Here is a 15,491-nt window from a genome sequence, read left to right as displayed (position 1 = left end):
GTTCTCTAATTGTAGATTTTCACTATGCTTTTTTAATTCCCTCAAGTTATTTCTAATTCAGCACAAAGTATATCAAGCGCGTCAAATGCAGACAATACCAGAGTTGAATCACCTTTCAATAAATTCAGAACTTTCTGCCACCAACAGTGAAGTCAATTTCACTCAGAAATTGGAGTGCAATGTAAAGTTTGGTGAGGATTCTCTACAATGAAAATGATTAACTCAACATCTGGTAAATTATATTTATTAACTAGAGACCAACAGTAAGTACAATTTTATGCATATGTTAACTGTTAACGGAATGAAGAAATAGTAGTAAAATAAAGGTTTTACTGGCATTCACATAATTTCCCATGTAATTGAAAACACAAAGTAAATTTTTATTTATTTATTTTTTATTCTAAATATAGAGACAGGGTCTATGTTGGCCAGCGTGGTCTCGAACTCCTGGCCTCGAGCAATCCTCCCGCCTCACTTTCCCAAATTCCTGGGATCACAGGCATGAGCCACACCTAGCTGTAAATCTCTATATAAACACATGCAATGGCTTAGATACTTCTCTTACTTTTTGCAATCCTTGTTTGATTGAAGGCTTAGATATTTCTAAAGTGACACTTCAACATATCTAATTTGTATGTAACTTCCTTGCTTAAAAACTTTAAAAATGATTCCTCAATACTATCAGACTTTAGCTCCTTGAAGACAGAAATTTTCTTAATGAGCTCTATCCCTTAAGTGTCTAGCATGTTCAAAAATGCCTGCTGAATAACAATTTCTTCGACTTGTGATTCATCTTTCCAACTTTATCTCTTTTTCTGTACTGCCTCCCCTCCCTAAGTTTTAGCTATTTTCGATTACTTCAACATATCACAATACCCTAGGCTCTGAATGCCTGTCTTGACTTTATTATGAAATCCTACATATTATCATTCAAGGCCCATCTTAAAAATTCACCTTGACACTCTGAAACTCCCAATCAAAATTGTATTTGCTAGAAATAAAGATAACATGTTTTAAATTGAATAAGGCTTTAATCTAATTTTTCAGTTTACAAATAAAAATTTGAAAACCTGATAATCATAACAAACACTGCCAGACCACCATAAATTCAAATCAGGTACCATGATTTGATATAACCATATGGTCCACCCATAAAAAGGTTCAAAAGAGTTGTGGCAGGCAATACCACAATGGTCTCTGCATTCAGGTATTCACACCCTTATAAATCCCCTCCCCTGAGTATGGCCTGGACCCAACGAGTGAATTGCTTCTAATCAACAGAATTCAGCAGATGTTCAATCCCCAGTATCTCAAATTAAAGAATAAGGAAAAGAAAAAAGAAAAAAAAGAAAAGAAAAATGAAAGAAATTTAAAAATTACATTTAAAAATAACAATAAAATTAAAAGAAATTTAAAAATTTTAAAAAAAATTCAGCCGAGGCGACAGTGTCACTTCTGTAATTAAGTTACAAAAGACTGTGACTTCTGTCCTGGTAGCTACTGCCTCCTCAGCTTACTCTATTGCCCTCTCAGCTTGCTCACTTTGATGAAGCAAGCCTCCTGTGGGAAAGTCCCATGTGGCAAGGAACACAGTATAGGCAGCCTCTGGCATACAGCCAACAGGAACTGAGGCTCTTAGTCCAACAACGCTTGAGAAACTGAATTCTGCCAACAAACATGAGTTTGGATGCAGATTTTTCACCAGCAGAGTATTCACAATGAGACCTCAAGCCCTGCCTTGACTGCAGCCTTGTGAGAGGCCCTAAAGCTGAGGACCCAGACAAGCTGTGCCCAGATTTCTGACATGCAAAAACTGTAAACTGTATGTTTTAAGCCAATGAGTTTTGGAGAAATCTATTAGACAGTCGTAAATAACTGAGACAGCAATTCACAACAGACCAAACACTATCCCTACTCATTTAATACAACAAAGGCCAAAGTACAGAGAATGGAGCTGTGATATCTTTCCCTAACTTCAACAGTATTCATGTATGAGTAGGGTAAAATACCCAGCAGATTTTTATAAATTAAAAAAAAAATGTTTAAGCCATTCCAAGGAACAGGTAAAGTCAGTTAAGCACCTCAAATGACCCTTATGGAAGAGTAACTCTTATCTTCGGTAACTACAGCTCTTCATTCATGAAAAAATATTCTTTCCTTGGACACACATACCTTAAATTAAGAAACTGAATGTCACATTTAAAATAAACTATTAAACAGGAATAATTCAATAATTTATTTCTGGAAACATAAGATATTTCATATCCACCTAAGGTTAATTATATTGCTACTCAAGTTATCATGTATTTGCTGAAGAAAAAGATAAATGAAACACAGCTGACCCTTCAACAACACTGGTGTGAACTGCAGGAGTCCACTTACAACGAATTATTTCAACGAAAGAGATAAAAAAATGCAGTATTCAAGGGATGTAAAACATGCCTATATGGAGGCAGAAGCGACTGCAGAACTTGAGTATGTGCAGATTTTGGTATTTGCGGGGGTCCTGGAATAATCCCCTGTATATACCAAGAAATGACTATAAATGAAATTCTGTCCAATTTAATCACCTCACAATTATAGTATGGAAGAAGTATCTCCCAAAGATCTATGATTAACTTGATAAAGTTATCAGCATTGGAACATAACCACTATTAATAATCTGAGAAAAAATAAAAACGAATCAATATGTTAATTGAAGCACCCCCTTTCCAATTCTAACTCATAAAAAATATTTACCAAGTTCAGAATAGAGTAATACTGCAGTAAAAACTCAATCATCTTGACTATTCAAAATACCACTCAATGTTTTTATCAAGGAATTATTTAATCAAATATGTTACATTATTTAATTAAATATGTTACATAAAAGTTTATTGTATCAAATGTGTTACATCCTGGGCCCAACTTTACATTCTAGAAAAACATTCTTCAAATTTTACAAAAGTAGATTTTATATATTAAATTTGTTTCTGTTAATTATAATAAACTTTTTCATCAACAGAGAACTACAACCACAGAAAAATTTACCAAAGGGTAATAGAATACACTTCAATCCACGTTACTAAAAACTGCCAGGGAAATGTTTGCTGTTGTCATAAGTATAACTATTTTTGAAGTAATTTCTTCTATGTTAACACAAAGTTGAGTACTCTGAGATAGACCTAACATCATCTCATCTTAAAGTTATTCCAAATATGAAAAAAAATGTATCAGGCACTAAAACTTAAATCTTCAGAAATGCCCAACTTGGCCAGGCACGGTGGCTCAAGTCTGTAATCCCAGCACTTTGGAAGGCAGAGGTGGGCAGATGACCTGAGGTCAGGAGTTTGAGACCAGCCTGGCCAACATGGTGAAACCCCATCTCTACTAAAAATACAAAAATTAGCCAGGCATGGTGGCGCACACCTGTAGTCCTGGCTACTCGGGAGGCTGAGGCATGAGAATCGTTTGAATCCCGAAGGTGGAGACTGCAGTGAGCCCAGATTGTGCCACTGCACTCCAGCCTGGGCAACAGAGCAAGGCTCTGGAAAGAAAAGAAAGGGAAGGGAAGGTGGGGGAGTGGGGAGGGAAAAGGAAAGGAAAGGAAAAAGGAAAGGAAAGGAAAAGAAAAGAAAGAAGAGAAAACAAAGAAATGGTCAACTATGTAACAGCATAAAGAACTAAAATACACAGAAAATTCTAGAGATTTTATTATAATTATGCCTTGCTTATTTCTGCATAAACTGCAGGGCTCCATCTCTTTCTGGAGGAACAGGTAATGCCATGATTTGAAAGTTTATCTCAATGTTATAGGCAATTGAAAACTCTTAATTATTCCTATGTGGAATTAAAAAAGCAACTGAACCAAAAATAGTCTTGGATTATGTTTCCTGATTAATGAAGATTTACAAGAATGAAGGAATACAGGGGGATTTAAATGACTCACATTCACTACAACAATGGAAAAATTTCAAAAGAAAGAATCACCTCAATAGTCAAAAGTAGATTCTACTGCTATGCAGACTATTTGAATTTATACTGGACAAATATACTCAGGATTTTTATTAGTTCTTTTTCTTTTCCCTTCTATTATTCAGTTCCTCTGAGGGGTTGCCATTATAAATTTAAATAGCATACTAATACAAAAATTGCTTATCAATTCAGATGCTATCGATTCCCATTGTACATGAGTAATTTACCATATCACATTGAATATGGTATATCCCACTTCTCTTCTCCTCTCCCGTACTACAAGCCACGCTATTTTTAATTATTCCAGTGGCTGTGCTTATGATTTGAAACAATATGCTTAAGGTACCGTTCTTGATATATCTTTAAACAATTATGTTACTGTCAAAAAGATTAGACAATAAGTGATTTAATCTTCCTTAAACTCTTCCCATTCCATCTCATAACATTTTGTTCTAAATATAATTAAATCTTTTATATCCTACTGTCCATTTCTACAAATGAAAAAAACCAATAGACAGCATTTTACATAACTTCAATGATCAAGTAACAGCGATTACACCTATAAAGAAGAAAAAATTCTACACATTCATACTTTGCAAATGGGAAGAGATTCTTCAAAGCATTTCCAATTTTAACAAATGTCTACTTAAAACCTACTGTGTGCTAAGCATTTTTCTAGGTGCTAGGGATTCAGCAGAGAGCAAAGCCTGCTCTTTCAGCGGTTATCTTCCAATATGACAAAGGCTATCTAGAAATTTTATTTCTTTTTAGCTTCCTTCAATTCTCCAAGGTCAGTGGTTCCCAACCAAGGGCCCACGCTGTCAGGCGTGAAGGACCATAATGCCAATTAAGTAGGCAGGATGAGATGGCCAAAAGTTCTGATCCTCTATAAACAATGCCAACCTGTGTGACATAAAATGCACATAGGGTCCCTGCTGAGAGATATTTGTTCTAGTATAACCAGGTGCTATGGGTTGTTGTTCTTTCTTGAATTCTTTTTCATTCTGCTGAAACACTTTAAGTATGGTTTCATGAACAGTACGTGGCTAAGCTCTTTTAAGTCTACATTTCTTTTACTCCCCCGACCCTCCAACCCACCTCACTGATATAATTAAACACTCATCTTTACAGGTATAATTCCATAAACCACTCCTCTCCACTCCTCTCAACCCAAAAATAAGATTTTAAATTTGAGTATCCAGGGTTATAGAATTCTGATGACAGTCTGATTCTCCTTTCTTTGTAGGTAATTTGTCTTTTATTCAGGAAGCTTTTAAGATTTTGTCTTTGTCCTTTTTTATTCTTTTCCTTTTTTTTTGAGACGGAGTCTTGCTCTGTCGCCCAGGATGGAGTGCAGTGGCGCAATCTTGGCTCACTGCAACTTCCGCCTCCTGGTTTCAAGTGATTCTCCTACCTCAGCCTCCCGAGGAGCTGGGATTACAAGTGCCTGTCAGCACGCCTCGCTAATTTTTGTATTTTTAGTAGAGACAGCATTTCACCATGTTGGCCACGCTGGTCTCAAACTCCTGACCTCAAGTGATCCTCCCGCCTCAGCCTCCGAAAGTGCTGTGATTACAGGCATTGAGCCACCAAGCCCAGCCTTTAATTTTTTTTTTTTTTTAAGAGGCAGACTTCTGTCGCCCAAGCTGGAGTTCAGTGGCACAATCACGGCTAACTGCAGCCTCAACTTCCCAGGATCAAGCAGTACTCCAAACTCAGCCTCCCAAGTAGCTGGGAATACTGGCACTTGCCACCACACTTGGCTAATTTTTAAATTTTTTGTAAAGGCCAGGTGTGGTGATTCATGCCTGTAATCCCAGAACTTCGAGAGGCTGAGGCGGGCAGAGCGCTTGAGTCTGTAAGTTCTAAACCAACCTGGGCGACATGGCAAAATCCTGTCTCTACTAAACAAAGAAAAATTAGATGGGCATGGTGGCACATGCCTGTAGTCACAGGTACTTGGGAGACTGAGGTGGAAGAATCACCTGAGCCTGGGAAGTCGAGGCTGCAGTGAACTTATGATCACACCACTGCACTCCAGCCTGGGCAATGGGAGTGAGACCCTGACACACGCACGCACGCACGCACACACACACGTAAATACAGGGTCTATGTTGCCCAGGGTCACACACACACACACACACACACACGTAAATACAGGGTCTCACTATGTTGCCCAGGGTAGTCTTGAACTCCTGGGCTCATGTATTTCTCCCATTCCATCTGAAAATATTTATCTGTTTTTGTTAATCATTCCTCCTTTTGATTATTGTTTCCTGTATTCTTTTAACACTCTTTCAGAGAAATACTGGAGCACCTCTCTTTCCATCACATCTTTCCCATTCTGTATTTTCATCTCTATTGCTGCACATTTGAAATTTTTCTTTAATCTGAAGTTTCAGATCATCAACTGGATCTAAAACATGACATTTTATTAATCTGGTTACTCAGATTTTTAAATTCTGATAATTATGTTTCTAATTTCCAATAACACTTTCTGGTTTTCTGTTCTTTTTACACAGGAATCCTTCCTAACAACACAAATCACAATTTTGTTTTGTATTTTTAATTATCTTCCACTCCCGGAATTACTACTTCTTTTAATGGGGTATTGGTTATTCATACATCAAGCTTGATTTTACTCAAATATATCAAAATTATGTTTTCAAATATAATACAAATACTAACTAGCATGGATTTCTCCGACAATTTGAAACTTCACCAATACCCTTCACTCTAAAACAGAGGGCCTGACATTCCAAGTTTTATATAAGCAGACAGGATATGACAGGTTGGCTCCTCCACAGGAAGAGCCTTGTTGGCTGGCAAGGCAAGCCGAGGAACTCCTGTTGCCAAAATAATCAGTCAATAAAAAACATCTAGCAATGACAAGAGATGAAATTAGGTTTTTAAAGTCCTTGTTTGTTGTCATAATCAGGCTCAAGAATTTAAAGAAAAACATGAACATAGGAAGGAAATGAAAGAAAGATACAGTAACTATAGACCTCAATGTAAATTTTAGTTAAAATCTCCCCAAACTTGGGGAAAGCAGGTTAGTATAACCCTTCTAAACTTACTATTCAAAATTGTTGTAACCAAGTTAGATCCTTTACCTGATCCTAGACTGGATTCGCTACTAGAAGAAAGCAATAAGCAATTCCATGGATCATCTGACAGAATATTGTGGTTATGCAAGATAATACCCTTATTCTTTCCTATAGGAAAAAAACACTATAGTTTTTTGGGGGAAAGTTATCTCAAGTGGTTCAAAAGAACCATAAAGCAGATGGGGAAGCATGTTAATAATAAGTGAATCTGGATAAAAGGTATGAATGTTTCACATATTCTTATTCCCCCCAAAATTTATTTTTTCTTTTTACTTTTATTTTTTTTTGAGACAGAGTTTCGCTCTTGTTGCCCAAGCTGGAGTGCAATAGCACGAACTCGCCTCACTGCAACCTCCGCCTACCGGGTTGTTCAAGTGATTCTCCTGCCTCAGTCTCCCGAGTAGATGGGATTACAGGCATGCGCCACCACGCCCAGCTAATTTTTTGTATTTTTAGTAGAAAAGGGGTTTCAACATGTTAGCCAGGCTGATCTCGAACTCCTGATCTCAGGTGATCCTCCCGCATCGGCCTCCCGAAATGCTGGGATTACAGGCGTGAGCCACCATGCCCGGCCTCCCCCAAAAAGTTTATTTACAACCAAAAAGATGAACAAAAGTATAGTTACCAATACTTTCGCATGTAACTACAGTTTATTCTGTTATACTGTCTCGGGCACCAATATATTTGGCCATTTTCCTAATGATGGACATTTGAACTGCTGCCATTTTTTTGAAAAAAAAAAAAAAAAAAAAACTATTGATTGCTCCTAACATTCTTATACATGAAAGTTTCTATTAGGTATGTATCCCAGAAAACAACTGCTGAATTATAAGGTAGATTATCTTCAACTTTACAGGAAAATACAAAACTGCTTCTTGAAGTAGATTTATCAATTTAGATTCTCATTTACAACTGTATAAGAGGTCTTGTTGATCTACAATCTTTCCAATACTTGATACTGTCAAACTTCTTAATTTTGCCAAATGAATGGATATAAAATATTCTCACTGTAGTCCTGACTCGTATTCCCTCATTTTTAGTAAGCCTTTATATTCTTATTAGCTACATGTTTTTCCTCTCATTAAATGCCTACTCACATCTTTGACTATTTTTCTATTGGTTATCTTTTCTTAAATTAATTCACAGAATTTCTATATATATTCTTTTAAAAATATATTCGTTTATTTTAGAGATGGGCTCTCATTGTGCTACTCAGGCTGGTCTCAAACTCCTGGGATGAAGCAATCCTTCTGCCTCAGCCTCCTGGGTAGCTGTGAATACAGGCATGCACCACCACACTAGCTTATATACTCTTGATAAAAATCTTTAGTCAGTTAAGTTCAAATTTCTTTTAGTCTTTTAAGAAACATGGCTGCTGCTGCTTTTTTTTTTTTTTTTTTTTGGACGGAGTCTAGCTCTGTCACCCAGGCTGGAGTGGAGTGGTGCAATCCTGGCTTACTGCAATCCACCTCCCTGATTCAACCAATTCTCCTGTCTCAGCCTCCTGAGTAGCTGGGACTACAGGCATGCACCACCATGCCTGGCTAACTTTTGTATTTTTAGTAGAGACAGAGTTTCACCATGTTGGCCAGGCTGGTATCAAACACCTGACCTCAAGCAATCCGTGCGCCTGGGCCTCCCTCCCAAAGTGTTGGGATTACAGATGTGAGCCACCATGCCCAGCCAGGCCTCTTAAACTTTCTTTAAAGCATCTTTTGATGGACAGATTTTAATCTAATCAAATGTAGCAGTCTTTTGCAATTAGTGCTGCCTCCCCCAAGGTTGAGTTTAAGAAACCCAACCTTTACCCAAGGTTTCCAAGATATTCACTTGGGGATATAGTACATCCACATACCAGCTTTGAGAAATTCCAGCTAAATACATGACAGATAAGGCCATATTAAAACCAGACACTAATAATGACTTACAACTACTTTTATTTAAAAAAAAAAAAAAGGCATAAGTAGTAAAGAAAATCCTAGCAAAATACCACTAATTTGTTCTTTTCAATGAAGTGAAGGACCTAGAATAGACAGGCAGCACATCCTTCCTTCAGCACTAAAATGACCAAAGTATTTGAAAGCAGTTATGCTGGGAAGTCCAAATGCAAGCACAAGCATATCAAAGAGAAAATCAACAAATGAAAATACAAATTGTGCCTACACAAGGCTAAAAGTACCAGGAAGAAAACTGGACAAAAACACATGGTACCCTATATGCTAACCAGCTAACAAGCAAGGAAAACTGGTTCCTAACACAGTGGTTTCAAACTTAAGGGACAGTCAAATACCTAGCACAACCCATTATACTGGCTTTCCCTTTTAAATCTCCACAGGCTGGTCAATCACTTAACTGGTAAAATCAATTTACAGCATGACTCTCCCATCTCCACATTTGCAAAGAGAAAGGTATACGCAACTAGCATTCAGCAATGAAAGAAATGGGGTGGGGAGGGTAAAAGTACCCATTCTGAGACAAATAACTGAACTCAATGATTCTCTTACTGGTTCAATGACTAAACACAAAAAGCCCAAAGACAGTCCTGAAGCCACCACAACCACAAAGGAGATTACAAAATTATGAGTCCAGATGAGTGGCTGTCAGGGCTTAGGCATGGGGGAAGCATGGAAAAACAAAAGGCTAGTATATAAGGGAGGGTTTGGGGGATGACGAAACTGTTCTGTATCCTAACTGATAGGGTGGATACTGTAAAGCAAGGCTTATACATAGTACTTTAAGTGAAAAGGCTGTTGACTAGAAAGAATTCTATACCCAGCTAAATGGTTGCTTACATATTCTGACCAAAGACATTTTATGGATCTAAAGGCTTGCTAATAAATAGTAAGTTAAACAAGGTTCAAAATAGAGCTGTCAAAGGTGGGTTAGGCATTAAAAAGGGTGGCAGCAACGTGACAAAAGAAAAACTTCAGCTGAATTAAATTTAAAGGAGATTAACTGAGCAATGAATGTGATTCATGAATCACAGAGCCAGCCAGAGTAGGCTCTGACATTCAAGCACAGCCCTGTGGTGGAAGTTTTATAGACAGAAAAAGGAAAAGTGATATACAGAAAACGGAAGTGAGATAAACAGCTGGATTGGTTACAGGTTGGTATTTGCCTTATTTGAACAGTTGGCTACATTTGATTCAGCCAAAATTTGGTCACTGGCACAAGAGTAGGCTGCGGTCTGTTTATACCTCCACTTGTTACAGTTCGCCATGTACAGAAAAACCTTTAGGCTGGACTTAAAATATGTAAGGAGGCGGCTTTAGGATAAACTTTATTTAACAAAACAATGAAACAATATAAGGGTAATATTAAAGTTTAAATCACTGTTGTGTATATGGCTACAATATATACCATAATACAGCTACAATATATACCTGTCATTAAAAATTTCCTGAAACAACTACATAATATTAACATACTAAATACATTATAACAAAACTAGGATTAAATTTTCAAGTTTGGTAGAAAAAAAAAAAAAGACACAGAAGGGTGATTATCTCCTCAGTGGTGGGCGAAAGAAAAGTTGGTATTTCCTTGCCATGTATCCTTTGTCCTAAGTAATCTCATCCCACTTCCATGCTATTAAACTGTTTAAGAACAAAAGGTCCCCAAATCTGTGACTCGGACATCTAACTGCCTAATCAGAGATTTTGCTGCCTATATTTCTCAAAGGTATCTTAAAATCAGCACAATCTAAAAATGAAGTCTTAACTTGCATCCCACCTTTCATACCTCAAATCATTTCTCCTGATGCGCTACTTGTAATGGCAGTTACAATATGACCACTTTACTTAACTGCTAAACTGAAAGACTCAGTAGCTACTTTTGATCCCATTTCTCTCATTTCTCATATTTAAGTGGGAGAAAACACAATTATATTCAGCAACCCATCTAAAAGGTTCAGCAGAGCCTTAAAGTCATTTGTATTAATTACTCCAAAGCAAAGTTTCCAACAATCCAACACAGCAATCAATAACTAGCACCAGAATCACCTGGAATTTTTATACTTAAAAAGTACACTGCAAGTTCCTTTATCAAATATACCAAGGGATGGGTCTCGAGAATCTGCAATTTCAATAAACACCCCAATTAACACTTATGTGACTTAAGGTTTGGAAACTACTGCTCTAGGGTCATTATTCCAACACCTTCCCTCCGAGGAATGTTGAAGCACTTCCCTGTGCTGCACACAACCACAAAGACAAGATACTCAGCTTCACACACAGAAACAATCACTGATTTTACATAGAGTTAAATTAAGTTACCTCTTTATCTTAATTTCTATATAGGAACAAGCATTCCATAAGAACATGCTTTCCATAGTAACAAGCATTATTTACTGGAGGAGCTTCTAACTTTACCCCTACTAAGTTTCAAAAGAAATTTAAATGTATCCCCTATAGAAAAGCCCATCCATTTTCTCTTTCCACCTAAAAATAGGACCCCAATTTTATGTTACAGTTTGGAAGAGAAAACTTTCCCTAGTTGAACTGACTCTTGTGGCCCTGTGATCAAAGTCTGGCCAATATTTGGAGGGCTAATCCCCATATGGGCCACTCAATAGGATATTTTTAAAAAATAAAAATAAAAATATTCTGGCCAATATAATACAAGGATAAACAGCATGTTTTATTTCAGGAATGTCTCCCTCAATCTTACAGAGGGTATATAACAGAATTAGGAATCAAATTCTGCAAAGCCTCTATTTTGTACAAGTGCTTTAAGTATAAAAATTATAAAAATACTTCAAGAGTTTTATGTTTTAAAAACATATTTTGCCAGACACAGTGGCTCATGCCTGTAATCCCAGCACTTTGGGAGGCCGAGGCGCACGGATCACGAGGTCAGCAGTTCAAGACCAGCCTGGCCAACATGGTGAAACTCGTCTCTATTAAAAATACAAAAATTTGCCAGGCATGGTGGCGTGCGCCTGTAATCCCAGCTACTCGGGAGGCTGAGGCAAGAGAATCACTTGAATCCGGGAGGCGGACGTTGCAGTGAGCCAAGACCACTCCATTGCACTCCAGCCTGGGCGACAGAAAGAGACTCCATCTCACAAAAGAAAAAGAAAAAAAAAAAAAAAAATATATATATATATATATATATATATATATGTAATTTCTTATAAACACAAAATTAGAGTAAAACATTTATTTAAAAGTTGTTTCAGCTGGGTGCAGTGACTCAGGACTGTAATCCCAACATTTTGGGAGGCAGAGGGGTAGGGGCAGATCCTTTGAGCTCAGGAGACCAGCCCGGGCAACATGGTGAAACCCTCTATCTACAATAAATACAAAAATTAGCCAGGCGTGGTGGTGTGTGACCGTAGTCCCAGCTACTCGGGAAGCTGAGGTAGGAGGATCACTTGAGCCCAGCAGATCAAGGCTGCAGTGAGCCATGTTCACGCCAGTACACTCCTGCCGGGACAAGAGAGACCATGTCTGAAAAAAAATTAAATAATATATAAAATATAAATAAATAAAAACTTGTTTTAAGTGCCAGGTTCAGTGGTACAGGTCTGTAGTCCCAGCTACTTGGGAGTCTAAGGCAGGAGGATTGCTTGGGGCCAGGAACTTGAGGCTATACGCCATAACTGCACCTGTGAATAGCCACTGCACTCCAGCCTGGGCAACACAGCAAGATGTCATCTCAAAAAAAAAGTTGTTTGTTTCAAACTCTAAATATATTTTCTCCTATGTTAGTATGATTAATAATATTAATGATTAGAGCCCCTGGTTAGTTCATGAAGTCTGTTTAGTTACAAATGCCAAAATTCATTCAGCTTTGATGATAAACACTGAGGCCCAATGGCCTTTATCATCTAGGGAGTATGAAGAATGAGCAAGAGGCTAACTCAGCGTGAGTTACCCTGGGAAAGGAAAGAAGAAATGGTTCATATAGGACACACATAGATACCTTCAAGGGTGTTTGTTGAGTTGTTTCTTAAGTAGTTGGTTTCCTTCACAGAAAGTTCTTAAACTCAGAATATACCCATCCATGCACCCCACCAGCAATACAAAGACCCCAAACAAAAAATTACTATATTCTTACCCTACGCATGGCTTCCTCCTCTTCTTGACGCTTTTCATAATGTGCAAAGTCATCAAAGATTGAGGTGGTATGCTTGAAAGTAGCAATTATTTTAAGCACTTGCTTAGCTTTTTCTAGGGGTACCTCTTGAGTGTCCCTTGAATTGGTAACCGGTTTGTTGTCATTATTTTCTAAGCGAATATGCCGTAATTGGTTATTGGGAACATCTTTGACAAAGATCCATTTAACTTCAAATTTGCCCTTCCACTTATCCTGAGACCAGACACCAGCATACGCATTATAGTCCACAACAGACTTCATTTCAGCCACTCCACAAAAATGTCCACTGCCATTCACACTGAAGAGTAAATAGAGTGGGCCTTTCCCATTCAGGGAACGGTAAGCTGCATCCAAACGCTTATTACCATGCTCAGTACTACACCAGATAGAGTATTTAATGGAACGATGTATGTCATCCTCAGAGTAGCTTTTAATTATAAACACACGTCCATTCTTCAGATTCCAATCAAAGTCTTTGGGATTATAGTTGTTTATGGCCTTTAGCTTTTCCAGCACGGGATGCACTTCTACACTAGAAGGTGAAGCACTGACAGGTACAACACCTAAACCAAAGTTTTCACTGCCCGCTCCATTGTTCTGGTTGAAGCCTGCTCCCCTGTTACGAGGAGCTACCCAGCGATTCTGCAGCTGCTGCTGTTGAGGCTGCACTTGGTGAGTCTGGGCCTGTGGCTGAGGTCCTTGTTGCTGCTGTGGTTGTGGTGGTTGAGGCTGCTGTTGAGGCAGTTGGCTTTGCACCAATGGTGGTGGTTGAATTAATGGCTGAGGCTGCTGGATTATAGTTTGAGGAGGCAGAACTGGTTGGGTTGGTGGAGCCTTTACCACTGACCCTTTTTCATCCCAAGTTCCAATATTCATGTTGTGTTTTATAGGAGGTGGTGGTACAGCAGAACCCCCAATTCCCACATTGCCCTTGGGTTTAAGTTTCGGTTGAGGTTTGGCAGGCTTTCTGGCGATGGCAGCCCAGGAGGTTGGTTTAGGTGCTGCACTGCTAACTGGGGGCACACTATTGGTTGCAATGCTAGTCATACCACTGCTGCTCAAAGCTGTACCTACAGTTTTTGTCACTGCAGCTGTCAGGTCACCACCAATTTTCAGTCCAGTCATGCCTTGCTCAATACTGCTAATGCCAGGCACCTTACTCAAAGTATCATTGCCAAATCCAGCCTGTCCATCAGTAATAGCTCTCCCAAGAGAACTAGGTGGATAGCCATAACTGCTACTATAAGCAGAACTTTGTGTTGATTGTCCCTGAGATCCACTTGTCCCCCATGTAGAGAAATCAGCATTACCAGGAAAAAAGTTAAATCCATGTTGACCAAGAAATGGAGGGGTATTTCCTAATGCCCCAGGTTGACTAAATACACCATCTGGTATATAGTGATGTTCTCCATTACTCATTTGTCCATAGGTTGTCAGATATGGCATAGGCTGGTCTCCAGCTGTGGACCACGCTGCTTCCCCAAGAGAATATGGAAATCCAATGGATGGAGCATAGTAACTAGGCATGTATGGATCTGACATTGGTGGATAGCTGTTACTCTGCAAAACAAAATATCACAATCAGTAGCGAAAAGTCCTCTTAAAAGAGCAAAAAAAGAAATCTGAAAGATTAAAATCAAGAAGTTTTAAGTAAATGAAAATAAAAGATGTACCTATTCTAGATAAACAAAATTAAAATTTCAAATCCAGTTTTATCAACAGAAAAATATGCTGATGAGTAGTCACATCTTAAAATATTTCTTACAAAATAACCTATATGGCTTTTTTCAGGGATGAGAGTGGGGGTATAATGAGTATTATTTTTGTTGAAGAGCCAGGCCCTCTGTCACAATTTAAAAATATCATAATTTCTACAAAAGGCTAATATATAAACTTTGTGGACACAAAATTACCATTTACAGCCAGCTGTACTTTAATCAAGTGATGTATGCAATCACTTACATACAAGGATTAAATAAACTAGACAACTCTGCCGAATAATAGAGGAATTACAGCTTATCTATATGATGGAATCCAGTTCAGCCATTAGATTTTGTACTTTCATTAAGGAAAAAATGGAGAAATGCTCACAGTCTTGAGAAGATTCAAGATTATGTTTATAGCATGATGCAAATTTCTTTTTGTTTTGCTTTGCCTTGTTCATTTCAAAAAAAGACATAAAACAAATTCCTTATCATAGTTTCTTATTGGTGGAATAACAGACATGACTTTTCTTTATACTCTCCTCTTCCCCAAATTTTACACAATAAACCTATTACAGAACAGGTTTGGGTTTTTTTTTTTAATTTAGTAATAGTGAGTTCATGTAAA

At 38.0% G+C, this 15,491-nt stretch overlaps 1 protein-coding gene across 5 annotated transcripts in view; it reads right to left on the bottom strand.

Moving 5' to 3' along the window:
• Window positions 1-15,491, bottom strand: part of YTHDF3 (YTH N6-methyladenosine RNA binding protein F3) — a 41,962-nt gene that overhangs the window by 10,994 nt on the left and 15,477 nt on the right. For all 5 annotated transcript variants that reach the window (XM_034966153.3, XM_034966152.3, XM_034966154.3 and 2 more), the window contains one exon: window positions 13,122-14,720. In XM_034966153.3, coding sequence (XP_034822044.1) covers window positions 13,122-14,720 — 1,599 coding nt within the window. The remainder of the gene's footprint in view (window positions 1-13,121; window positions 14,721-15,491) is intronic.

The sequence above is a fragment of the Pan paniscus genome, chromosome 7 (genome assembly GCF_029289425.2).
Source record: "Pan paniscus chromosome 7, NHGRI_mPanPan1-v2.0_pri, whole genome shotgun sequence".
Classification (NCBI taxonomy): domain Eukaryota; kingdom Metazoa; phylum Chordata; class Mammalia; order Primates; family Hominidae; genus Pan; species Pan paniscus.
The sequence above is the reverse complement of the archived record's forward strand: the minus strand, read 5'-3'. Positions and strand labels throughout refer to the sequence as shown.